Genomic DNA, 27,496 nt, shown 5'->3' with positions numbered 1-27,496 from the left:
GAATATCTAATACTCTGTACTGTACAGAGAAGTCTACGGTGTTGTCTCGTGCTTGTGACGGCCCTTGTGTCCGTCTTCATATATTTGTGCTGTGTTCCTGTAGGCTGCTTAATACCAAGCCATATCTACAGACGTGCACTTAACTAAGAAAAAAATACGTGCGATAAGGGATTAATGCTTTACAGACTAAATGGCCAGTACGGCCTAGGTGTCTAGGTGGACTAAGTAGCTAGTAGGCCTAGGTGTCTAGGTGGACTAAGTAGCCAGTAGGCCTAGGTGTCTAAGTAGACTAAGTAGCCAGTAGGCGTAGATGTCTAGGTAGACTGTGACCAGTAGGCTAAGGTGTTTAGATAGACTAATTGGCCAGTATGGCTTAGGTGTCTACTGCGCAGCTGTTGAGCTTCGTCTCAGAGCTCACCAACAACACAATGCAGCGTGCCGAGCGTCTTGCTAAGAATGTGTCTAAATGTGGTCGTGTTAACTTACTTGTTTGCGTCTGGCCACCGGATGGGTGTGTGGCTGTGCTGGCCTGGGAGGGTGAGGCCAGCGGCCGTTGTGTGGGGGGCCAGGCTTGGGCCTGTCCCACCTGTGGGCCCAGCGTGTCTTGCATGGGGCCCATGGGGCCACCACTACCCACACTCGTAGTACTACAACCCTGACTAGTGTGATGACCTTGTGGGTCTTGCCCTAATGTCCCTTGCCTGAATATCCCTTGTTTCTTATCCTGATTTCCCCTGGGTTGGCTTCTCAAATCTTGCCCACTAAACCTCATACTTTGATTATCTTGCATAATATTAAGTGTATTTTGTGCTCTAACGGGCTGAGGACCCTGGTTGGGGAGAGACATGCCTGGCCCACCTTTGACGGCGGCCTCTGAGAAGGGAGGTCGCTGGAGCTCGCCGCCTGAGGAAGATAAACACAATTGCCAAACTTAGTCATCAACTGTAATGTGCCATCTTAATCATAGACCAACATGGTATTAAAAGTCGTCTACACCTGTAAAACATACATATTAACTTACAACATGATGACGTAGAAGAGTACTGTGTCGTACAAATTATTATTACAATCAAAGAGAAGCGCTGAACCGAGGCGTACAAAGAACTGATGTGAAACACATAACCTACAACATTTTACTCCTACTGCACAGAAATCTTGTTATGTGTAGCACTGATCAAAAATAAAATGTTCAGAAATTGTATTAGATACAGAATGTGAAAAGGGGAAAATAATCTATTCGAATGACAAACTTCACATACTTTGCCACTACTATGTCCTAACGTAGCTGACTGGCGAAATATTTGGAAGAATTGCGGATTCTATGACAAAATCAAACTCTTTTGTATACATTTGAAAAAGAATGTCAAAATGAAGATTTTTTATGTAGAAAACCCCACATTTTTTGTCCCTGTAAAAAAGATGGCGAGTGTTTTAGAAACCACAGAAATTCAGGAATCACATGTGATATGTTTTTAATATTTGCTCCTAAAATCTAGTTAAATGTCACTGAGTTATCATATCATTATGTTAAGTTAAGACCAATAATATTTACATTTTTAAAATGGTTTCGTTTTCATTACTGAAATAATTTGCTCATGTTAAACGCTTCCTTCACATATCCAACAGAACAAGAAATGTGATGCTGTGAGAGTATATTACATATGGCATTATACTTCATAGCTACATTATGAAAAGAAACAGCTCCTTGCAAATATTATAAATATCCCTTCTAACCCTAGATTTATGAGCTTTTGTTAATTGTTCCAGTGCACAGTAACTGACGACAGAATGGAACAAATGAATTCTCTTACCATACCATAACTGAGAACCTTAGAGGTATTGACAAAATCGGCTTTCTGTCAAATACACTAGAACTATCACAAATGAATTAGACAATGGGCACTCAAGCTGCATTTTGATATCAAAACCTCATGACATGACTCGTGCAATCTTCAGAACAACAAAGTGTAACTTAGGTAGGCAGAACAAATGGAAAATACCTATTGAAGACACTTCAGAAAACACAAAGGAAAATACTAAGTGACTGGGGCACTATTGGTAATCCCCTTTATGTATCATGCTTAAGGGGGATTACCAACAGATCCTTTACTGTCTTCAAGAGGGAACTGGATAGATACCTAAAGTCAGTCCCCATCAGCCGGGCTGTGGCTCATTTGCTGGATTGCATGCTGCTAGCAGTAGCAACCTGGTTGATAAGGCCCTGATCCACTGAGAGATTTGGTCATGGACCGGGTCGCGGGGTCATTGACCCCCCTGAACAATCTGCCTATTCATTTATTTCTTGAGAAACTTCAGCGAATCGCATTAGCTTAATATATTTGAAATACAGGGAAAGCCAAACCATTTGCTAGTTAGCATCACTTTGCTATCCAACTGTCTCATCCACTTTTTCTCCTAACGAGTTTTTAATAGTGGTTAAGTGATCAGTATGACTGGAACCTGAAAGTCTGCCTCTCTGGGCCCCTACCTGGATCGACCGGCAAACCGAAAGGGCAGCCAGTCCCTATGGCTGCTTGTGGCATCTACTCTGTGACCCCACTCAGAGTGGATGCCTATCTGGAACGGCTACCAGTTACTATGGCTGTATGCCCATGCCCGGGCGTCGTCCTACACACCCAACTGCCCCCTTACCTCCCCCACCTCTGTACAACCAGCACCACTACCAAAATCATCACCATCACCACCACTACCTCCATTACTACCAGAAACACCAACACTACTTCCATCACTACCACACCATCACCACCACTATTACGTCCATCACTGCCGTAACCACCACCACCACTATCACCAACACTACCACAACCACCATGACCACAGTCAAAACCAATACCACAACCCCTCGCTTCCCTTCCCCTCCCTCAGATAAACTCGTGGTTACCAAGGGTGCAGGGAGTCTTTGATCTGGTCTCCATGTATCTGCCAGTTTATCTGCAATCATTTATCTCTCTCTTCTCCTTCATCCTTCCCCTCTCCATCTTTCCCCTCTCCTCCACAATCTTCAGTTCCTCGAATCAATCCATCCTTCTTCATATAATGCTGTTATTTCCGAGAACATTTTAAAATTCTTTCCGATGTCTTGTATTCAGTATTTTCACATTCTGTTATATTTAACCCATTAATCTCTTAATGTATTTCTAGCTTTCGGTCTCTAGATTTTACAGGATCATTCATTCATACAGAACTTATGTTACAACCTTTCATGTAAAACATACATCACCAGTACCACACTCAGCGTGTTTTTTTTCTAACACTACCAATAAAAACTTCTCCTTACTGAGAATTTCTGCAAAGTTCTTATCTAAGAACCTGCAAAAAATCTCTCCCCTTCAATAAGGATTCAGTAAAGATTTCTCAATAGAAATCTCAGCCACACTGCTGGGCTTTTTTGTGTACTAAAAGATGTGGAAAATATGTGAACGTACTGCAATGATTCACATGTTCCGAGAGACAATAAATCTACTGGACAGCTGGAAAAAATGCACATGTGATCCACATATACAAGCAGGGAGGCAGACAAGAGGTAGTGAGTCACAGGTCATTATCTCTGACCTGTATATTAGTTCAACGTGGATCAAGATCATCAGCAAAAAGTTTGTTGAGCACTTAGAGATGTTGGACATTATTTTTTACAGAAAATCTAATAGATTTAAAAAAGATCATTCTTGCTTCACTAATCTTCTGGGAACCGATGGCGGAATAACAAAAATTAAGCAAGAAAGACAAAGTTAGGTTGATTTACAAATTAGAACATGCAAGGACACAGAGTAAAGGGTTAAATCCTACAGTGGATCAAAGAATACCTAGCGAATAAAAGACATATGGTAATGGCATATGTTTCAGGATGGGAAAGAGTAACAAGTGGTATTCCCCAAGGATCAGTATTGAACCATTACTATTCTTAAAATACGTAAATGACCTGCCAGATGATACTGACTCATATATAATTGTTGATATAAAACTAATGAGAATAACGATAAGTAAAGAGAATAGACAGAATACAAGACTACCTGGACAAACTGCAAAAATTATCAAACATTGGTTACTAGAGTTTATTCCAAGGAAGAGCACGATCAGAAAAACTGGGGATGAAGAGTGACGACCAGACACAGAACACGGCTTGAGAGGCGAGAAACTGCAAATATCGCTCAAGGAGAAGGATCTTGGGAAGATCGCAAAATATCTACACCATTTGCGAGGGTAGCTAATCTCGGAGCTGTCTTCAGAACAATCTATAAAGAAATTTTTAGGACTCTCTGCACGGCATAGGTGGAGGCGTGCAGCCCTCACCTGACTAAGCATGGACGAAAACTAGACGAGGTCCAGAGGTTTGAAACGAGAATAGTCCTCAGAGCTGAGGGGATTGAGTTATGAAAAGGGACTAAAGGAGCTAAAAATGAGGATTGTTGAAGAAGGATTAGGGAAGATATAAAGGCATAAAAGACACTAAGAGGCTTTAACAGAGAGGATAGGGACAGATTTTCTGATGTGAGAGGCATGTGAGAGAGGTCATTGATGGGAGCTAAAGACACAGATCAGATACAAGGATGTTAGAAAATATGTTTTAGTTCCTTGATGGTAAATAATGGTAATGATCTAGATGAGGCAGTATCAGAGACAAACCGACAATGCCAACGATTGTAGTATAAGGGGCGGGGCCGGGAGCTGGGACTCGACCCCCCGCAAGTACAACTCGGTGAGTACAACTCGATGAGAGAGCACACCCACACGCATACACACACAGGTGGGGCCAGGAGCTATGAATCGACCCATACAACCATAACTAGGTGAGTACACACACACAAACACACACACACACACACACACACACACACACACACACACACACACACACACACACACACACACACACACACACACACACACACACACACACACACACACACACACACACACTATCAGTGAAGAGTGGGGGCGAGGAGCTCGGACTCGACCCCCGCAACCTCAACTAGGTGAGTACACACACACACACACACACACACACACACACACACACAATCTATAAAGAGGTACAGAAGGCAAAGGGCCCAGGAAAATAAGATCAGTCGAAGAGCCAGAAACGAGTATGCACAGATAAGGAGCGAGGACCAGCGACAGTATGAAAACAACATAGCATCAAAAGTCAAGTCTGACCCGAAACCGTTGTATAGCTACATTAGGAGAAAGACAACAGTCAAAGACCAGGTGATCAGGCTGAGGAAAGAAGGTGGGAAACTCATAAGAAACGATCAAGAGGTATGTAAGGAGCTCAACAAGAGATTTAAGGAAGTATTCACTGTGAAGACAGGAAGGACTATGGGAAGACAGGACAGAGGGGGACACCAACAAGTGCTGGATGACATACACACAACTGAGGAGGAAGTGAAGAAGCTGCTAAGTGACCTTGATACCTCAAAGGCATTGGGACCGGACAACATCTCCCCGTGGGTCATTAGAGAGGGAGCAGAAATGCTGTGTGTCCCATTAACCACAATCTTCAAGACATCCCTTGAAACTGGGCAACTACCTGAGGTATGAAAGACGGCAAATGTAGTTACCATTTTTAAAAAAGGAGACAGAAAAGAGGTGCTAAACTACAGACCAGTGTCATTAACGTCTATAGTATGCAAAGTCATGGAGAAGATTGTCAGAAGGAGAGTGGTGGAGCACCTGGAACGGAACAAGAGTATAAACGCCAACCAGCACAGATTCATGGAAGGCAAATCCAGTGTCACAAACCTTCTGGAGTTTTATGATAAAGTAACAGAAGTAAGACACGAGAGAGAGGGGTGGGTTGATTTCATCTTCCTGGACTGCAAGAAGGCCTTCTACACAGTTCCTCACAAGAGATTAATGCAGAAACTAGAGGATCAGGCACGTATAACAGGATGGGCACTTCAACGGATCAGAGAATACTTGACAGGGAGGCAACAACGAGTCATGGCACGTGATGAGGTATCACAGTGGGCACCTGTGATGGTCCTAGGACCAGTGTTACTTTTGGTATATGTGAATGACATGATAGAAGGGATAGATTCAGAGGTGTCCCTGTTTGCAGATGATGTGAAGTTAATGAGGAGAATTAAATCAGATGAGGATCAGGCAGGACTTCAAAGAGACCTGGACAGGCTGGACACGTGGTCCAGCAACTGGCTTCTCGAATTCAGCCCTGCCAACCCTGACTCAAAGAAGTGGTACAAGTGAATTAAAACGCACCACCAAGCAACAGTACAAGACAGTAATACGAAGAGACTAACACTACACTGGTAGTTATCTAATGGTTACAATCATAACCATAATTTTTAAAGGAGTTGACCGGTAAGCCAGCTGAAGGCCTCGATCAGATGACCAAAAGCTCCAGCTACATACAAGACAGGAAACACTTGTTCTGTTTCCTGACAAACCTTACCTAACTTAACCTAACCGGACTGTTTGGTATCTTAGCAGAAGCCACAAGGAGAGTTCATAGGGTTAAAGTGAAGTTATTAATTTTGGGCGATTTCAACAGCAGAGAAACTTAAAATATATGATATGGTGAAATTGACAAAATGTGGAAAAAAACTTAATACAAGTATTTATATAGTGGGAGGAATCAGGTAGTAGGTAACGAGAGGGTAGTGGTGGTAGTAGTAGTAACAGTAGCAGTAATAAGAGTAGCAGGCAGAGTGCAGGCAGCAGGCAGGCAGGCAGGTGCAGCAGCAGGCAGGCAGCAGCAGCATGCAGCAGCAGCAGGCAGGCAGGCAGCAGCAGCAGCAGCAGGCAGGCAGGTGGTGCGGCAGTGCAGGCAGCAGCAGGCAGGCGGCAGGCAGGTGGAGCATGCAGGCAGGCAGGCAGGCAGTGGCAGTGGCAGCAGGTGGCAGGCAGGTGTGGTGGCAGGCAGGTGGTGGCAGCAGGCAGGCAGCAGTGCATCAGCAGCACTAGGCATGGTGGCAGCAGGTGTAGGTGGTAGCAGCAGTAGCATGAGCAACGGTAGCAGCAGCAGGCAGCGTGTGGTAGTGTGGCATGCAGCAACAGCAGCAGCAGCAGCAGCAGGCAGCAGCAGCAGCAGCAGGCAGCACAGCAGCAGGCAGCAGGTGCAGTAGCGGAGCAACTGTGGGCAGCAGCAGCACGTGGGCAGCAGGCAGCACCAGCAGCAGCACGGTGGTGGCAGGCAGCACAGCAGGCAGCAGCAGGCAGGCAGTACAGCAGGCAGCAGCATCGGCGGCAGCAGCAGGCAGCAGGCAGCAGCAGTGGTGTGGCAGCAGGCAGCGGCACAGCGCAGTCAGCAGGCAGCAGCAGCAGGTACGGCAGTGGCAGCAGCAGCAGTGCAGTGCAGTATCATTGTGGCAGCGCAGCAGGTAGGCAGCAGCAGGCAGCAGCAGCAGCAGCATCAGTACAGCAGCAGCAGGAGGCAGCAGGCAGTAGTAACATCGTGTGTGGCAGCGGTGGCAGCAGCAGTGTGTGTGTGCAGCGGTGTGCGCAGTGGCAGCAGCACGTGCAGGCATTAGCAGTGTTGCAGTGGTGGTGGCAGGCAGGCGGCAGGCAGGCAGGCAGGCAAGGTGCGTAGGCGCGGCCAGGTACGGTAGCACGGGGCAGCGTGGCAGGCAGGCAGGTAGGCAGGCAGGCAGCAGGCGGTGGTGAGCAGCGGCAGGTGGCGGCAGGTATTGGCAATCAGGTATAGCACGGCAGGTGGCAGCAGGCAGGCAGCAGGCAGGTGGTACCAGGCGGCAATAGTAGTAGGCAGCGGAGTAGTGGTGGGCAGCAGCGTAGCAGGTAGCAGCAGGTAACAGCAGGCAGCAGTGTGTGGCAGCGGTGTGTGGTGCAGCAGGCGTACGCAGGCAGGCGCAGTGGCAGGTAACAGCAGCAGTGGTGGCTGCAGGTGGTGGCGGGGCGGTGGCGGTGCAGCAAACGTGGTGGTGGCAGCGGTGGTGCACCAGGCACCAGCAGGCGGTAGGCAGGCAGGCATCGGTGGTGACCGGTGGCGGCAGGCAGGCATGTCAGCAGCTGCAGCAGCAGCAGGCAGGCAGCAGTGCTGGCGGGGTCGCAGCAGCAGCAGTGGTGGCAGTAGGCAGGCAGCAGCATAGCATAGCAGGTAGCAGCAGCAGCAGCAGCATGCAGCATCAGCAGCAGGTGTAGGCAGCAATGGCATCGGGCAGCAGCAGGCAGGCAGCAGCAGCAGCGTAGTAGTAGTAGTAGTAGTAGTAGCAACAGCAGTAGAAGAAACAGCAGCAGTAGTAGTACTAGTACAACCATGGTAAGATGGGTTGCGTTAGAGAAGTACCTGTTACCATTCTACAGTGGTCTCCAGAATGGCCAGTATCCTGTTGATCAGTAATTTCGATAAAGTGTAACTGCCGGATTTTTGATGGATTGTGTTACCAACATCAATTATAGCAGCCTCTAAACGGTTTAGTCGTCGTAAATCTTTCTCCTTAACGACTAATCTAGCCTCACTGAACTTCATAAGGTGTCCAACATCGTCTCTATCTTGGACACACGCGTTTTTACGGTCATCAAGGTTGCAGGCGTTCTTGCGCTCCCGGTTCCTGATATCCAGAGATCTTGCTGCTCCTCCACAGACATCTTCCCACACCTCCCACATGGTATTGTGTATACTCCTGCGCTAATGACAGAGTTGTTCTTGGGTTTCTGCACTAGGTTTTTAACAGTAGTCGAAGAGCTGTGGATATTTTAAAAACGTTTTCTGCCAGTTGCAAAGTCGCTGACCGGTAGAACGATGTACTGGAACACTTTCCTTCAACTGGATTGATGTTAGTCTTCTTAAGAATGTGTCGCACGTTTCCTGCAATCACGTATGAAGTGTAGGAGGACGTATAGTGAGCTGAGAGAATGTGTGATGTATGTGCACAATTCCTCGACGAATATGACTCACGATATCGTATGACACGATTGCAAACAAACCATACCACGGGCGGGGATAGAACCCGCGATCCGAGAGTCTCAAAACTCTAGACCGTCGCGTTAGCCACTGGACCAGCTAGCCACAATAAGATTCGTCCAACTAGGTATATTTATACACCATAGAAAGGTTAGCATAGGCATCACTGTGACCACAAATGCAAGTTTTTACAGACGAATCTCCAGCTAGCGTGGCCGTGACGAACTCTAGCTCAAGCTTTGAGGGGACTTGAGCTAGAGTTCGTCACGGCTCACGCTCAAAGAGAAAGATCTTGGGGTGAGTATAACACCGAGCATGTCTCCGGAAGCACACATCAACCAGATAACTGCTGTACCATATGGGCGCCTGGCAAACCTGAGAATAGCGTTCCGATACCTTAGTAAGCAGTCGTTCAAGACACTGTATATCGTGTACTACGTCAGGCCCATACTGGAGTATGCAGCACCTGTTTGGAACCCACACTTGATCAAGCACGTCAAGAAATTAGAGAAAGTGCAAAGGTTTGCGACGAGGTTAGTTCCAGAGCTAAGGGGAATCCCCTATGAAGAAATGTTAAGGGAAATCAGCCTGACGACACTGGAGGACAGAGGGTTTAGGGAGACATGATAACGACATACAAAATACTGCGTAGAATAGACAAGGTGGACAGAGACAGGATGTTCCAGAGAGGGGACACAGAAACAAGGGGTCACAATTGGAAATTGAAGACCCAGATGAGTCAAAGGGATGTTAGGAAGTATTTCTTCAGTTATAGAGTAGTCAGGAAATGGAATAGCCTAGCAAGTGAGGTAGTGGAGGCAGGAACCATACACAGCTTTAAGATAAGGTATGATAAAGCTCATGGAGCAGGGGGAGAGAGGACCTAGTAGCATTCAGTGAAGAGGCAGGGCCAGGGGCTGAGTCTCGACCCCTGCAACCACAATTAGGTGAGTACAATTAGGTGAGTACACACACACACACACACACACACACCCACACACACACACACACACACACACACACACACACACACACACACACACACACACACACACACAGTTTCATATCTTCATTACATACCCCATACCCATCCTGTGGACGGCAGTCAATGATTACCGATACATGTAATGGGTCCAGTTACTAGACCCAATATTTGTTTGCCAAGCAGGTTACACTATTCATAAAATTTTTTTTTTTTTTATTATCACACCGGCCGATTCCCACCAAGGCAGGGTGGCCCGAAAAAGAAAAACTTTCACCATCATTCACTCCATCACTGTCTTGCCAGAAGGGTGCTTTACACTACAGTTTTTAAACTGCAACATTAACACCCCTCCTTCAGAGTGCAGGCACTGTACTTCCCATCTCCAGGACTCAAGTCCGGCCTGCCGGTTTCCCTGAATCCCTTCATAAATGTTACTTTGCTCACACTCCAACAGCACGTCAAGTATTAAAAACCATTTGTCTCCATTCACTCCTATCAAACACGCTCACGCATGCCTGCTGGAAGTCCAAGCCCCTCGCACACAAAACCTCCTTTACCCCCTCCCTCCAACCCTTCCTAGGCCGACCCCTACCCCGCCTTCCTTCCACTACAGACTGATACACTCTTGAAGTCATTCTGTTTCGCTCCATTCTCTCTACATGTCCGAACCACCTCAACAACCCTTCCTCAGCCCTCTGGACAACAGTTTTGGTAATCCCGCACCTCCTCCTAACTTCCAAACTACGAATTCTCTGCATTATATTCACACCACACATTGCCCTCAGACATGACATCTCCACTGCCTCCAGCCTTCTCCTCGCTGCAACATTCATCACCCACGCTTCACACCCATATAAGAGCGTTGGTAAAACTATACTCTCATACATTCCCCTCTTTGCCTCCAAGGACAAAGTTCTTTGTCTCCACAGACTCCTAAGTGCACCACTCACTCTTTTTCCCTCATCAATTCTATGATTCACCTCATCTTTCATAGACCCATCTGCTGACACGTCCACTCCCAAATATCTGAATACGTTCACCTCCTCCATACTCTCTCCCTCCAATCTGATATTCAATCTTTCATCACCTAATCTTTTTGTTATCCTCATAACCTTACTCTTTCCTGTATTCACCTTTAATTTTCTTCTTTTGCACACCCTACCAAATTCATCCACCAATCTCTGCAACTTCTCTTCAGAATCTCCCAAGAGCACAGTGTCATCAGCAAAGAGCAGCTGTGACAACTCCCACTTTGTGTGTGATTCTTTATCTTTTAACTCCACGCCTCTTGCCAAGACCCTCGCATTTACTTCTCTTACAACCCCATCTATAAATAAAATTTATTGAATTCAAAACTGTAGTAAATTATGTTTCACTAATAAATTCAGTCACAAAACATCACACTGTAGTTATTGGTGGTTGAGTTATTTACAACAAGTCACCATATTCTCCTAGAATGGCTCGAAAAGTTATTTGAAATACTTCGAAATCCTTGAACTCTTGTGAATGCTCTCTGTATTTGTATTTTTTTCCGCATTCCAACCCGTAACGACGCAAAGTGTGACAACAAGTCCTCTGGAAAAGTTTACATTTGCATCAGCTGGTGTACAAACTCTCAGTGGTACCTGTAGCTCAACCAACGCCGGGCAGTAACGACCTCCAAGAAGAGTTTGCTGACTTTGTTGGACGTGCCATAGACATGTGTCTCTACTTGCAAGATAATGATGACAGATGGACTGACTGGTGTCGGTCTCTCTTTGTCTCAAGTTAATGAACTTCAGTTGGAGGTTCTTTTAGTGTTATGTTCAAACTAGCTAACTACCAAGATTTGTAATCTATTACCTCCTTGAAGGCACACACCTTTGTCAGTCCATCGGTTCCATCAAGCATTTGAAGACCAGTGTCAGAGGGAATCCTAAATAGGTGCACTCTGATTCAACTATCTTCACTCTTACCCTACCTGTGTCTGGCTTCAGACACAAACAAGTCACAGTTGACATTAATGGAGCAAAGAGAATTTATGAAGGACACAAGGACACATTTGAGTGCAAGTTATATAGTAAACAATTCACCATGAAGGGTGGAAGCCCAGTTTCTGATGTGTGATCTCATATCTACATAGGAGCTACTGCCCTGCCTGACAACAATGGTACTACCAGCCTTACCAGTTTCTTAGTGAACAGAGACATCAACATGTATAATTTGTGAAAGTGAGTGTTGTGTGACTAAGGTATCATGCTTAGCTGTAAGACATCATGCTTAGCTTTAAGGTATCATGTTTAGCTATAAGACGAATCTTTTATTGAGATCGAGTGAGGTTCGTCGAAGAAAAGTGAGGAACAGTGATATGGAAAGATGCAATTTTCTCACAGTGCAGAGAAATGTCGCTGCAGCCTTACTTCACAAGAATTTTGTGTGTCATTCACCTGGAGATCAGTTCCAGTTTTCACAATCCAATTGGAGGTGTCATCAACTGTGGTGGAGAAAATCTGGAGGATGTCTGTGCAAGGGTTTGGATGTGTTTTCCTAAATATATCAACATTAGCGAGGGCATTTCTTCATGTGACTCGACCACAAACACACACACACACACACACACACACACACACACACACACACACGTACTCTCTGCCTCCACCCCTTCATTACAAACCCCACCCCCACAGCAACCCCCCATAGGCCCCCTGCCCCCACCCCCTCATTATAAACCCAACCCCCACAGCAACCCCACATAGGCCCCCCGCCAGGGCTTCCGCTCCCCCAACCCCACCATTCTTCCCGGACCACAGTTTTAGAAAAGAAGTTGAAGGTTTGGTATACGAACTCGGATGGAATAACGAATAAATGTAAGGAGTGGGACGAGAGAATCACGGAGATGTCCCCAGACATCATAGCAGTCACAGAAACGAAACTCACTGTGTTGATAACAGTTGCAATCTTCCCACCCGGATATCAGATCCTGAGGAAGGATAGAAGGAGCAGAGGTGGAGGAGAAGTTGCACTGCTCATTTAAAACCGATGGGGATTTGAGGAAATAGAAGGAATGGACGAGATTGAAGAAAGGGATTACACAGTAGGTACAATTCAGTCTGGGGGACATAACGTAGTCATTGCAGTGATGTAGAACCCGCCACAGTACTGTAGAAGGCCAAGAAAGGAATATGTTGAGAGCAACAGAGCGATGGTGGGCACACTAGATGAGGGGCCAGAAGAGCCAACTCGTGAAGAGCAAAGTTACTGGAAGATTGACTGGGGAAACCTGGAGCCACATGGGGGTCCCGAAACATGGAGAGCCAAGATGATGAATTTGGTACTGGAAAACCTCATGCATCAACATGTTAGGGACACTACTAGAGAGAGAAGGAAGAATGAACCAGCAAGACTGGACCTCGTGTTCACCATGAGTAGCTCTGACATTGAGGACATCACATACGAAAGGTCACTTGGAGCCAGTGATCACGTGGTTCTAAGCTTTGAATACATAGTACAGTTAAAAGTGGAAGGGGTAACAGGAGTAGACTGGGAAAAGCCAAACTACGAAAGAGGGAACTACACAGGTATGAGGAACTTCCTGCAGGAGGTTCAGTGGGAAAGAGAATTGGTAGGAAAGTCAGTAACGAAATGATGGACTGTGTAACAACAAAATGAAAGGAGGCAGAAGAAAGATTTGTTCCAAAAGGGAACAGAAATAATGGGAAGACCAGAACGAGCCCTTGGTTTACCCGAAGGTGTAGGGAGGTAAAAACTAAGTCCACTAGAGAATGGAGAAAGTACAGAAGGCAAAGGACCCAGGAAAATATAGAGATTAGTCGAAGAGCCAGAAGCGAGTATGCACAGATAAGGAGGGAGGCCTAGCGACAGTCCGAAAATAACATATCATCAAAAGTCAAGTCTGACCCGAAACTGCAGTATAGCCACATCAGGAGGAAGACAAGAGTCAAGAATCAGGTGATCATGCTGAGGAAAGAAGGTGGGGAGCTCACAAGAAACGAGCAAGAGGTATGTGAGGAGCCCAACACGAAATTTAAAGAAGTATTTACAGTGGAGACAGAAAGGACTCTGGGAAGGCAGAACAGAGGGGTACACCAACAAGGGATATACCAACAAGTGTTGGATGAAATAAACATGACCGAGGAGGAGGCGAAGAAGCTGCTAAGTGACCTTGATACCTCAAAGGCGGTGGGACCGGACAACATCTCTCCATGGGTACTTACAGAGGGAGCAGAGGCGCTGTTTATGCCACTAACCACAATTTTCAACACATCCCTCGAAACTGGACAACTACCTGAGGTATGGAAGACGACAAATATAGTCCCCATTTTTAAGAAAGGAGACAGAAACGAGGCACTAAACTATAGATCAGTGTCTCTGACATTTACAGTATGCAAAGTCATCGAGAAGATTATCAGGAGGAGAGTGGTGGAGCACCTGGAACGGAACAAAAGTATAAATGACAACCAGCACGGTTTCGTGGAAGGCAAATCCTGTGTCACAAACCTCCTGGAGTTTTATGACAAGGTAACAGAAGTATGAACGAGAGACAAGGGTGGATTGATTGCATTTTCTTGGACTGCAAGCAGGCCTTCGACAGAGGAAGCTAGAGGATCAGGCGTGTAGGCGTGTATAACAGGAAGGGCACTGCAGTGCATCAGAGAATACCTGACAGGGAGGCAACAACGAGTCATGGTACGTGATGAGGTATCACAGTGGGAGCCTGTTAGGAGTGGGGTCCCACAGGGGTCAGTCCTAGGATCAATGCTATTTCTGGTATATGTGAATGACATGATGGAAGGGTTAGACTCAGAAGTGTCCCTGTTCGCGTGGTCCAGCAACTGGCTTCTCGAATTTAACCCCGCCAAATGCAAAGTCATAAAGATCGTGGAAGGGCAAAGAAGACCGCAGACAGAGTATAGGCTAGGTGGCCAAAGACTGCAAACCTCACTCAAGGAGAAAGATCTTGGGGTGAGTATAATACCGACCACGTCCCGGAAGCACACATCAACCAGATAACTGCTGCAGCATAATGGGCGCTTGGCAAACCTGAGAATAGCGTTCCGATACGTCAGTAAGGAATGGTTCAAGACTCTGTACACCGTGTACGTCAGGCCCCTACTGGAGTATGCAACACCAGTTTGGAACCCACACCTGGTCAAGCACGTCAAAAAATTAGATAAAGTGTAAAGGTTTGCAACAAGTTGGTTCCAGATCTAAGGGGAATGTCTTCGAAGAAAGGTTAAGGGATATTGGCCTGACGACACTGGAGGACAGGAGGGTTAGGGGAGATATGATAACGACATACAAAATACTGCGAAGAATAGATAAGGTGGATAGAGACAGGATGTTCCAGAGATGGGACACAGAAAAAAGGGGTCACAATTGGAAGTCGAAGATTCAGATGAGTCAAGGGATGTTAGGAAGTATTTCTTCAGTCATAGAGTTGTCAGGAAGTAGAATAGTCTGGCAAGTGATGTAGTGGAGGCAGGAACCGTATATAGTTTTAAGAGGAGGTATGATAACGCTCATGGAGCAGGGAGGGAGAGGACCTAGTAGCGACCAGTGAAGAAGTGGGGCCAGGAGCTGAGTCTTAACCCCTGCAACCACAATTAGGTGAGTACACGTACACACACACACACACACACACACACAAAGTGAACTGGACAGTAAAGCAATAAGCAATACAAGAGACGATGGAGGTAATAACTATAGTGTCAAGAGGCAAAAGATTCATGTCGAGTAAGAAAAGAAATAAGAGAAAAAGAAAAACCAGGAACGTAGAAAATCCAAGTGAAGGTGCTAGAGGGCGGGGAAGTGTTACCGAGTACAATAAACAATAGAAAACAGGAAAATATGCAGAAAAACTGGAACGAATATGCGAGTATACGAATGGAAACACGAAGAGAAGGTGAAAATGATACAACATCCGACATCTGGAGTTGTCTTGCATATTGGAAGTGTGCTGTTTGCCCAGGGTATACCTTGAAGAGGTCTCGAGCTTTCTTAAACATCTGCACTTTATCCAGGGAATGACTTCCAGCAGGAGTGAAGTTATCTTACAGGGTGATATTTTATCCAGAATGAGACTTCTTACACATTAACATTGTACCCAGGATGTGGCTTACAGCAAACCTGGAGTTGTCATACACAGATACATTTTGCACAATTTACAACTAAATTATCATATATGGTACACCATTGTAACACTACGTTGTGACGAGGGACTGAACTACTTAACACTCGTTAGTAACGTTACAAGGTTTACCAAACTTGGTAAAAGCCCATGGCGTAAATATAGATTTTGAGCTTTCACGCAATTACCCAAGCAACAGGTGAATACGAATATTTGAAGTCATATTATATGCCATTTATAGACTATTTTTTGCAGCTGTTGAAATGTATTAATACATTAAATCTTATTAGTGAAATGTATGTCAATTTATTTACCCAATTTATAGGAAATTCAAAATTCAGTGTTAATTAAGTAACGTAAATTCTTTCCCATGTAAATTAGCATAGCTAAACAAAATTAGTAAAAAAAACAACAACAACGGGGGTTCAAAATAAAAGTATTGTGTTATTAAGCATTAATAGGGAAGGTTGTGAATGGTGAGGTGAAAAACATGACTGAAAGTCGATGACTGTTGAGAATGTGGTTCACAAGAAAAAAAATAGGAAAATGTTGATGTTGTGGAAGCGAGAAATGGAGCACATGCGAGGCAACACAAGTAGACTCCTGGACACACGGAAATGGTAGAGCTCCAGCAGTAAAATAAAATTTAGAGTTTACTATTATGTTATGTGAGGCAGAAACGTGGAAGGAATACAACGGGTGAGCACTTTATGTAGGAGTCATGCTCAGGTGACTATGTATTTATTATTATTATTATTATTATTATATATATATATATATATATATATATATATATATATATATATATATATATATATATATATATATATATATATATGTATCCGGAAGAACGATGTGGAAGCTGATTTGATGCTAAAACTATGTTAGGAAGACTAGAGAATATAACTTGGGGATTCTATGTCGTAGTGGCCCTAAAATGCACTATTTACACGAGAGAAAGATGAAACAGCGTATGAAGACAATACACAAATTGTAGAGCAGGCTTTTATTGGGAGAAACGTTTTGTTCTGTGTAGAGCCGTTTTAAGTTGCGAATTAGAAAAGTTCTCCACCCAGTAAAATGTTGTCCCAATAAAATCTGGTTTTGGAACTTGTGTCTTGGTCTTCACATTAAGACATAGGAAGGGATATCAACACAAGGTGAATAAGTTGAAAATAACCATTCATTCCAACTTAAGCTATACCATAAAACCATTGGTTGGAATACGTGTTGAACACATCAGTATATAACCAGGTCGATGTTTTTCTCACACTAGACCAAAACACATTAATCAGAGATAATGTAATAGGTTCTCGCAATATGTAAAGTTCAAAGCTTGACAATAAACTAGCTTTAGAAAGTATGGGATCCTGTACCCATTAGTATAACATGTTAGTGATCCTGACAGCTCAAACAGAGCAAGTTGCTGTCGATCGAGAAGTAACTTGCTCTGCCTAAGCTGTCAATATCACTCACAAGTTATGCTAATAGGTAAGTACCCCATAGTTTTACCTTCATGAATTCACTTATTTTCAAATGAAGTACAACATAGACAGTTTAATGAGAGGTGTGTGATTAATGGTACTGTTACAGGAAAGGTTTAGTGTGAGATGTGCGAAGAAAGAAATTACGATTATGTTCGTGGGAAAGCAGAAAACCCGTAAAAAGTCGTGCAACCCTGGGAAAATTGGGAGGTTCTCTGGATGAGGTCTTCAGCAGCATTTCGCAGCATGTCTGTAGAAGGTTGAGGAAAGTGGAAACACAGTCCAAGGCACACTACAGAGGTTGAATATTTATTTTCTTTTCCTTATCCCCTCTCACTAAGAGGCTGAATGTACAGCTTGTTCGTGAATACATACGAACGTCCGTGCCTAGTTTTAACTTATGCAAATGAAGTGAAGGAGGTAAGGACAACTGACGTTTATAACGTGGAAAATAATTGGTGAGCACCAGGCAGACTACCGTGGGATAGGATGCTGTTGTGTGACTCCTTTGTTTTCTCATATGCAGTGAAAATTTCCTGGCTAGACAGATCAGCCAGCGGAAGTCTTCTGCCAAGCGTCCACAGGCTCCACTAAGTGGGCCATCATAAAACTAAGAACAACGTCAAAAGAAGTTATCAGATTTCTGACAAATAAAATATCACCGCCTCTACCACTGCTTATTCCTGAAAATAATTAAACCTATATATGCCGACAACTACCTTGGCCAAAATAAATGCAATCTAGCCCACGGTGTCAAAACTTCCTCCGCAACGGTGAGAATTTATGGTATTACTACCATAAAAAGGGTTACAGTGTATGGAACAGGGAGGCATTGATGAAGCTGCCTCTAGATATGAAGCACAGAAAATTTTGAAGCATGCAAAATAGTGACATCCGAGAAACAAACTAGGGGAAACTGGTTTAGTGCGATGACGGACTCACTCTCCACATAAAAAAATTGCACTGCCGAAATCGTACACCAAAAATTAGAAAAATACCTAAAACTAAACAGTAACCGAACCGAAAACAGAAACGTCTAGATTTATATAAGAAAAATCTATCATCAAAGATGTTTGATAAGCATTGACAGCACACTATAGAAGGTTTAGAAACTTATATAAGGACGAATGACTCTGTAAACATAGTGTGAACAGATACTGAGATATAAGAGGCAGTGAGAATCCCCACACAAGTGTTAGGTTAGGAAATATTGTACCAGGTCATCCCTTTGTGTGTGACAAGCATTATCATGACAAAGTGCTAAGTTAAATGTGGTACCAGGCACTCGACTCATGTATGACAGGCAGTGGGTATCATAACAAAATCACAAAGTTACTAGATATTGTCTAAGGTAGCCTGCCTATGTGTGGCAAACATCGGGTAGCATCACTCAAGTCTTAGAATACTCTACAAGGTGCCAAATTATGAGGCGGAACAAACAGTGAGAATCGCCACAGTAAAGCGAACCTTCTCTTTGATCCCATCACCATATTTCAAAACAAATATATTTCCACGGGATCAAGAAGGAACTTCATATCAATATATGAAATGCTTACAACATAGCTTTGTCAAAACACACCAGTGTAATACAGTGTGATCAGTGTAACAAAAAAAACCCACATGGAGATACTGAAGCAAGACGAAGTTAGTATATCTGAAACTCTCTTAGGGGTCTATGTACACAATAATCAACTAATTTTACTATATATATTATTTTCATTATTATTATTATTATTATTATTATTAATGTTGTTGTATAACCACTATAGTTAGCACAGCACCAAGGAAATCAAATTTGATCAGAGGAAAAAAGTTTAACTTCAGTTCTTGGCATCAAGTGACCTTCAAAATTTTGTCTGAATGTGGGTTTGGTTGATCAGGACAAATTATGTACACATATAATCCGAGAGAAATATTGGAAACAAATAAATGAATATTTAGACTTCACGAGGTCTGGTCTTCAGACTTCATGACGTCTGGGTTTTAGACTTCACGAGATCTGGGCTTCAGACTTCATAAGGTCTGGGTTTCAGACTTCACGAGGTCTGGTCTTCAAACTTCACGAGGTCTGAGCTTCAGACTTCATGAGGTTTGGGTTTCAGACCTCACAAAGTCTGATCTTTCTAAAAGACTAATGAAGTGTGCAATGAGACTATAAACTTACCCATAATTCCTGGGGTGGGTGGTCCTCCAGGACCAGTTGGTCCCATTGCTCCTGGACCAGGCGCTGCTCCTCGACTTCCAGCGGGGCCCATCATTCCAGGTCTTGGACCACGGGGCCCGCCCATTCCATTTATGGGTAACCCACGTGGTCCGAGAGGGCCCATTCCTGGACGGAGACCCATTCCTGGCGGCATGCCCCGAGGCCCCCCTGGGCCCATCCCAGGGGGCATTCCTCTAGGGCCCGGTCGCATGCCGGGTCTGGGACCCATTGGCCCGCCCATTCCTGGAGGCCTGGGACCCATGCCTGGTCCTGGTGGACGGCTCATGCCTGGTCCACCAGGGCCATTAACACCAATAGGTCCACCTGGTCCACCAGGCATTGTCGCACCACCAGGGCCCATGGCACCACCAGGACCCATGGCACCACCAGGGCCCATGGCACCACCAGGACCCATGGCACCACCTTGACCCATTGAAACACTCGGTCCTCTAACACCACCTGGACCCATAGGACCACCTGGACCCATTGGACCGCCAGGACCCATAGGACCACCTGGACCCATGGGACCGCCAGGACCCATCTGTCCAGGACCCATTGGTCCTCCAGGTCCTGGTCCCATACTTCCTGTAGGTCCAGGAGGTCTGGACCCTGGCATGCCCGGCACTGGAGCACGAGGGCCCCCTGGAGCACCCATCCGAAGGAGCCCAGGGCCCTGGGGGCGCGGCGCCCCCGGCACACTGGTTCCACCAGCGGTACCGGACGTGGGTTCTTCGTTGCCCACGAGGGCGTTCAGCATCTTGTTGGCGAAACTGAACATCGTCACTAAATCTTTATCTGTTCTTTACTCTTTGGGTAACAAACATCACAGTGTAGCACGGGCTGGGGGAGGGGCGCAGGACACTGAGTGTGTGTGTGTGTGTGTGTCGGGGGTGAGGCTGGGCTGGAGGTACGGAGCAGCGGCTGCCACCACCTCGTCCACGGCTCTGGCCACGGCCGCCTCGATCAATATGGCGGCGTCCACTATTATGCGCGGGGGAGGGCGCTCCTGCGCAACATTGATCTAGGCTCTCACGCACGCCCGCGCCACACATACACACACACACATACACACACATACACACGCCCGCGCCACACACGCCCACTCTTACAAACCACAACACACAGTATAGGTGGCTAAATTTGGCAACGCAGACTATACCAGAATGAAAGAGAAAGAAGCGAGAGTCTTTATTGCCATTCAGGTTTTCTTCAATATTTGGCCTTCTATTGACTGAGGTAATTCACGAAACTAAATATTGTATTCGTTGCCAGAGATATATATATAATATATATATATATATATATATATATATATATATATATATATATATATATATATATATATATATATATATATATATATATATATATATATATATATATATATATATATATATATATATGTGTGTGTGTGTGTGGTATACTGGCTGTGACTTCGTAACCTTTACCATCAACTAATATCAACATCAACTAAAATCGAAGACGGAAGTCGCGTGTAGACAGAGACACAGAAGTCGGGGGGAGGGGGAAAATATCTGTCCATTTCGACTTGCAACTGAGATCCTCTTATCTGCCGGGGGATTTATCCGTCCATTGACAAGGATTGACTTCACTTTACTGCTCCAGAGTTACTATAGGAAACAAGCTGTCAAAGGCAGATGCATCTTTGACGGGGCTAAATGCGACAGTGTAATGTGAAGGCTGAGTTCATGGGCCGCCTGTAGTATGAGCAATATAGTACTAGCTAGGTGTGTGTAATGTTATGAGGACTGCCACTGGGACGAACTGTCAAAAAAAAGTTTTTTAGCCTAATTTTTACCTCCAGAACCATTGTTGTTATTTATATTTGAAAGTGTTTGCAGTTTTTTTTTTATTTTAGGTGGACTTATTTTGTTAATTAGGAACTTTGGAATGTAATTACAGTAAGTGAGATGTAGTCTTAGCTTTTAGTGTTTAATAATTAATGAAGTAAATGACGTAGAGGAGAAGGGGTGGGTGAAGGAGCTGGGAGGGGTGGGGAGCTGGGAGTGCTGGGAGTGCTGGAAGGGGTGGAGAGCTGGGAGTGCTGGAAGGGATGGGGAGCTGGGAGTGCTGGAAGGGGTGGGGAGCTGGGAGTGCTGGAAGGGGTGGAGAGCTGGGAGTGCTGGAAAGGGTGGGGTGCTGGAAGGGGTGGGGAGCTGGGAGTGCTGGAAGGGGTGGGGAGCTGGGAGTGCTGGAAAGGGTGGGGTGCTGGAAGGGGTGGGGAGCTGGGAGTGCTGGGAGAGATGGAGATTTGGTAAGATTGTCAGGGGTGGGGAGCTTGGAAGATTGTGAGGGGTGGATAAAGGAGGGTGATAATGACAAGAAAAGATCCAGTTGCTGCTGACACTGGTAAAAGTTTGTGAGGAAGTTCAGAGAAGCAGAGGCACAAACACACCATGAAAGCAAATGCTAGAGAGAGTAGATGGAACTTAGAAGTAATTTTGAAGTAGATGGAATCCAGACGTAACTTTGAAGTAGATGGGATCTAGACTTAACTTTACGTCCATGCAATATATAAATATATTAAGAAAAGCCAAGCTTAGTCCCTTCGGTGAGAAAAATCACTGTGTGCCGCAAAAGGTTTAATACAACCTTACGCTTAGTACTGGCTTTTAGTCCTCTTGTCCTGAACGAAACATCGTAATGAGGTTTCACTGCAGTCTTTCTCACTGTTTGACAAGCAACTTGGTCAGTTCGTTCAGTGCCTCCACTGCCATCATGACAAACAAACGACCAGTCATTCACATCACGTTCATCAAACACCAGTATCCACGATCTTAGCCTGTTCTTTTTCACTGCAATCCTTCCAAGGGTATACCTTGATGCCGGTGAAGGGCTCTTGATCCAAAAAGTTTAGGCTCTAGAAGGGGAGCAGCAGAGTCACATGATAAACCTATGCCTGTCTAGTAGCTAATGTTGTACATTATACTGCTCTAGATTCAGGTGAAGAACTGGAGATTAACTTATTTTGTTTAGCAAACATAGGTTGTTGGAGGGATGTTATGAATGAAAAAGGTAGGTTGTTGGAGGCTTACTAAAACTTAGCTGTACTCTAAATAACACAGCCGGGAGGGGATGGGGAATTATGAATGACATATATTTGAAACATTTGGTCACTGGCACCGAAGCAAATGTTGTGAGATCCAAACACATTGTAAGTGACCGCCAGCAACGAGAACTGTCTAAGAAATTCGAGCTGGCCAAAGTTGTTGAAAGGCAGGAGCGTTACAGCTCTCCAAATGTAACAATAGAGAGAGAGAGAGAGAGAGAGAGAGAGAGAGAGAGAGAGAGAGAGAGAGAGAGAGAGAGAGACAGACAGACAGACAGACAGACAGACAGACAGAGACAGAGAGAGAGACAGAGACAGAGAGAGAGAGAGACAGAGAAAGAGGGAGAGAGAGACAGAGACAGAAATCATCTAGTTGGTGATGGTGCTTGGGAGTGTGTGTGCTCGTGGGCAGTGAAATGGAAAACTGGGTGGCGAGTTCCGTAGAGTGTGAGGCAAGTTTACTGGGACACTGGGTGCGTGCAAAGCGTGAGGCTGTTTAATTAGGACAATTGTTGTCTGTCTTTAAGCGGTTTATAGTAACACTGCGTTGATGTAGTGTGTAAGTGGCTCTTGGAAACACTGTGTGTAAGTGGTTCATGGCAACACTGGGCTGGTATAGTGTGTAAGTGGTTCATGGAAACACCGAATTAGTGTAATGTGTAAGTGGAGGTTCATAGTAGCACTGGGTTAATGTATGTGTACGTGATTTAAAGAAAGACAGGGTGGTTCAGAGTGAATTGTTTTCCCGGGGTGTTATGATGGTGATTTATATCGACACGGGGTGTTGTGCACAGATGGAGCAGGAGGCCTGATCACACACCTGGCCGCGGGGGCGTTGACCCCCACCGAAACCCTCTCCAGGTATACTCCAGGTTAAACTAACAGACATCAAAATGTCGATGATGCAGTCACTTCCCTCGCAATAACTATATTGATGTTCATATCCTCTTCCACACGAGTACAAAATTAATCTTTGAATCACCACAAATATCCCCAAGCAATGCAATGTTTTGATAAAACAATCAGCATACGAACTTAACCTAACCTAACACCTAACCTAACCTAACCTAACCTAACTTAATTTCTGACTCCTGACTCTATCATGCTGAACAACATAAAAAAAAAAATAATCGCCATCTTTGGCTAATTCTATCTTGATCACCAGTTTAATAAAGGCAAAAATAATTTTCACCTAGACACTCGTCTCAAAAATAAAAGAGAAACTAATTATATGTTACTTTTAGAAAAATATCCGAATCAATAGACTGGGAAATTAAAAATTACCAACAAATTAGCAATACAAAAGGTAAATTCTTTGGCGTCAGAGGTATAAATAATAGAAGTCTTAAGGTTATTCTAAGGTTATGTTAACCATTTGTGGTCTTCATGTTACTAGATACTAATGCGCTGGAAAATATACAGAGGAAGATGACGGAGTTAATCTAATGTATCAGAGACCTTTCTTACGAAGATAAGCTGAGGGCATTGAATCTGCATTCTCTGGAAAGTTATAGAATTAAGGGATATGACCGAAGTGTACGAATGGAAAACAGGAATTAATAAAGATAAAATTAAATTAGTTAAAATATCTAAACAAGACAGGATTGGCAGCAACAGATATAGGGAAGAAGTGGTTTGGTAACTGAGTTGTAGATGAGCGACAAGTTGCCAAGCAGCGTCATTGGGGGAGACATTTCGACAGCTGTAAACACAGGTTGGACTGATAAATGAGTAGCTGTGGGTGGGTGCCTATTCCATTATTCCTTCAAGCACAGTCCACTGGGTAACGAATAGGCAACGGTGTAGTAGATATCAAGTGGTCCTGACAGCACTATAGATCGCGGTGCGGTGGGTGTCAAGTAATCCTGACAACACTAGAGACCATGGTGTAGTGGGTATCAAGTAGTCCTGACAACACTAAAGACCACGGTGTAGTGGGTATCAAGTAGTCCTGACAACACTATAGACCATGGTGTAATGAGTGTCAAGTAATCCTGACAACACTATAGACCATGGTGTAGTGTAGTGGGTATCAAGTAGTCTTGACAACACTATAGACCATGGTGTAGTGGGTATCAAGTAGTCCTGACAACACTATAGACCATGGTGTAATGAGTGTCAAGTAATCCTGACAACACTATAGACCACGGTGTAGTGTAGTGGGTATCAAGTAGTCCTGACAACACTATAGATCATGGTGTAATGAGTGTCAAGTAATCCTGACAACACTATAGACCACGGTGTAGTGTAGTGGGTATGAAGTAGTCCTGACAACACTATAGACCATGGTGTAGTGTAGTGGGTATCAAGTAATCCTGACAACACTATAGACCATGGTGTAGTGTAGTGGGTATCAAGTAATCCTGACAACACTATAGACCACGGTGTAGTGTAGTGGGTGTCAAGTAGTCCTGACTACATTAGAGACCACGGTGTAGTGTAGTGGGTGTCAAGTAGTCCTGACTACACTAGAGACCACGGTGTAGTGGGTATCAAGTGGTCCTGACAACACTATAGACCACGGTGTAGTGTAGTGGGTGTCAAGTAGTCCTGACTACACTAGAGACCACGGTGTAGTGGGTATCAAGTAGTCCTCACAACACTACAGACTTAGTTTCGTAAGCTCACATGATTACAATATATAAGCACACGATCGACCGTGAAGGAAATAAAGCAAAAATATGAACGAATATTGAAAATATCGGAATCACACAGAGGTCCTCCTTACCTGACTAAAATGTCAGACTAACAACTTATATACAAATGCAGACATCTGCTCTAAGGAAAATTCAGGAACTAGATATAGAACTTAAATCAAGTGCAGGAACTAAGGCAGATACTGAGACTAAGTAAGGTGCAGGAACATGTGGTTTCAGAACGAGAGTCGTAATAACTTGAGGTCTTTACTGGCCTTGTGGGATGTTGAGAGCTGGTCTAGCTCCAGTCACAGACAGGTACGTGGGGGCGTTGATACCCGAAACTCCCTCCAGGTATATATAAAGTTAATATAATGCACGTGAGTCTTAATACGGTGGAAGCAGTAACTGAACTCTTGAGTGCATTTTAAGACATCTCTTCTGCTCAGTTAGTCTAGTGATTAAATTTCTGCCGGTCTGTCCTATATGTGACTGTTTTGCAGTACTCACCTTTCAATTAAGTGTTGCTTTACATGGGAGAGTACTTCCAATCTTGTCTTACATGAGAGAGAATTCTGAGCACTATCTTACACGAGAGAGAACTCTCAGCACTGTCTTACACGAGAGAACTCTCAGTCCTGCGCAAAATACTGTGTCCTGTTTCTCCTCATTTTCTGGCTGACGTGGTTCATCTGCCTTGGTTATTTGCAGTAATTATCCTCCTTCTTGAGTTTCTTGAAATATTTAGGTACTTAAACTCTTCTTGATTTGTGGTAATGAAGATCTGTGCAGGAATTTGTGTTTTATCGCCATATACGTAATTACTTTTAGGTAAATTAAAAATGGAATGAATAAATTTTTTCTCTGCAGACTTTTTTTGTGGCGTGTGAGCTAAGGAAGTCTGACGTGAAAGTCTGAATGTTTAGTATGTTCAGTCTTAGTTCTGAAGGTTAGAATGTTTATCATGTCTAGTCCGGTGTCATATGTTCAAAAAATAAATCTCCTATGCTCTTTAGTGAAGAAATCATGGGACTTATTTTTTTTTTCATGTTTATTTATGTGTCAGGAGACCGAAATACCTTGGTGCCACTTTCAAAATGGCGGCCATTTGTATTCCGTACCATATTTGCTCGTACCTCAGTTACTTTTCAGCTTTATTTTCAGTGTGTATATTTTTTAATGATAGCTTCTATTATGTTCTCTATTTTTCAATTATTTTCATTTGTTGTGGATTCTTAACGTTTTCCTGTGAAAAGAAAATAACAACATTCGATGGGGTGTCTTATTAGGTTTTTCACAAGCAAATATTTACCATTAATTCATTTTTTCTTATCTTTTCTAAAGTGCCATGCATTTTTTATTGCATGAAAAGTAACGTTGTTTAATAAGAAAAAAAAATGACTGTCTACATCTAATCGTTATTTCTGACCAAACAACACAGAATGATCTCCATTTTTTAAGATTATTACTATTTTAAGCAACAATAAAAAGAGTTATTTTATTTTAGCATTGAGCAAACAAAGGAACCATCTTGATCACTATCATCCGCTGTGCTGAAAACGGTTCACAAGTTTCGGTAATATTTTCACTGAAGTCTTCCTCACCAAAGCAACTACACCTGCAACAACTACTGCTACACTATATTTTGTCACAGTTACGATGAAGTACAGCCTGAGGAACTGGAGGACAACAGTAAACAACCTTATACTACACGGTTTTCGCGCTGTCACACGTAATCAGTTGTATCTGGAAAGTTGGAATGGGTTTCATCACATTTATGCCATTCCATGGCTTTAAGGTGAGGTCTTTGTGTAGCTAGTCTTAGCGACAACCTTGTGGGAGGAAAGATTTTCACCTGCCACCTCCTTTTGCGTGGAAAGCCACTACTTAAGTTCTCCATCAGTGGTAAACAGTGTGACTGGGATGTACGTCTTCTAAATGAATGTTTCGATTGCAAGCATATATGTTTTATATATATATTTTATTTTATTTGCCAAGGTTGGCTAAAGCTTGCAGAATGGTGTCTCCAGGAGACATGAAGGGCTTCCAGAAACTTAATTTCCCTTTCTTGTTAAAAGATCAAGTTACATTA

The 27,496-nt window shown here is 44.2% G+C and overlaps 1 protein-coding gene across 14 annotated transcripts in view; it reads right to left on the bottom strand.

The window, feature by feature from the left end:
* The window catches only part of LOC128686427 (histone-lysine N-methyltransferase 2D), a 632,197-nt gene extending 611,552 nt beyond the window's left edge, over nt 1–20,645 (bottom strand). For 13 of the 14 annotated variants that reach the window (XM_070085781.1, XM_070085784.1, XM_070085782.1 and 10 more), the window contains exons 1-2: nt 19,660–20,645; nt 487–903 (exon numbers count right to left, since the gene is read on the bottom strand). In XM_070085781.1, coding sequence (XP_069941882.1) covers nt 487–903; nt 19,660–20,476 — 1,234 coding nt within the window. In that variant the 5' untranslated portion in view covers nt 20,477–20,645. The remainder of the gene's footprint in view (nt 1–486; nt 904–19,659) is intronic. The other variant, XM_070085783.1, reaches the window with a different exon arrangement.
* Nucleotides 20,646–27,496: the final 6,851 nt, after the last annotated feature.

This window comes from Cherax quadricarinatus, chromosome 17 (genome assembly GCF_038502225.1).
Source record: "Cherax quadricarinatus isolate ZL_2023a chromosome 17, ASM3850222v1, whole genome shotgun sequence".
NCBI classification, from domain to species: domain Eukaryota; kingdom Metazoa; phylum Arthropoda; class Malacostraca; order Decapoda; family Parastacidae; genus Cherax; species Cherax quadricarinatus.
This window is presented reverse-complemented; position numbering and strand designations above follow the sequence as displayed.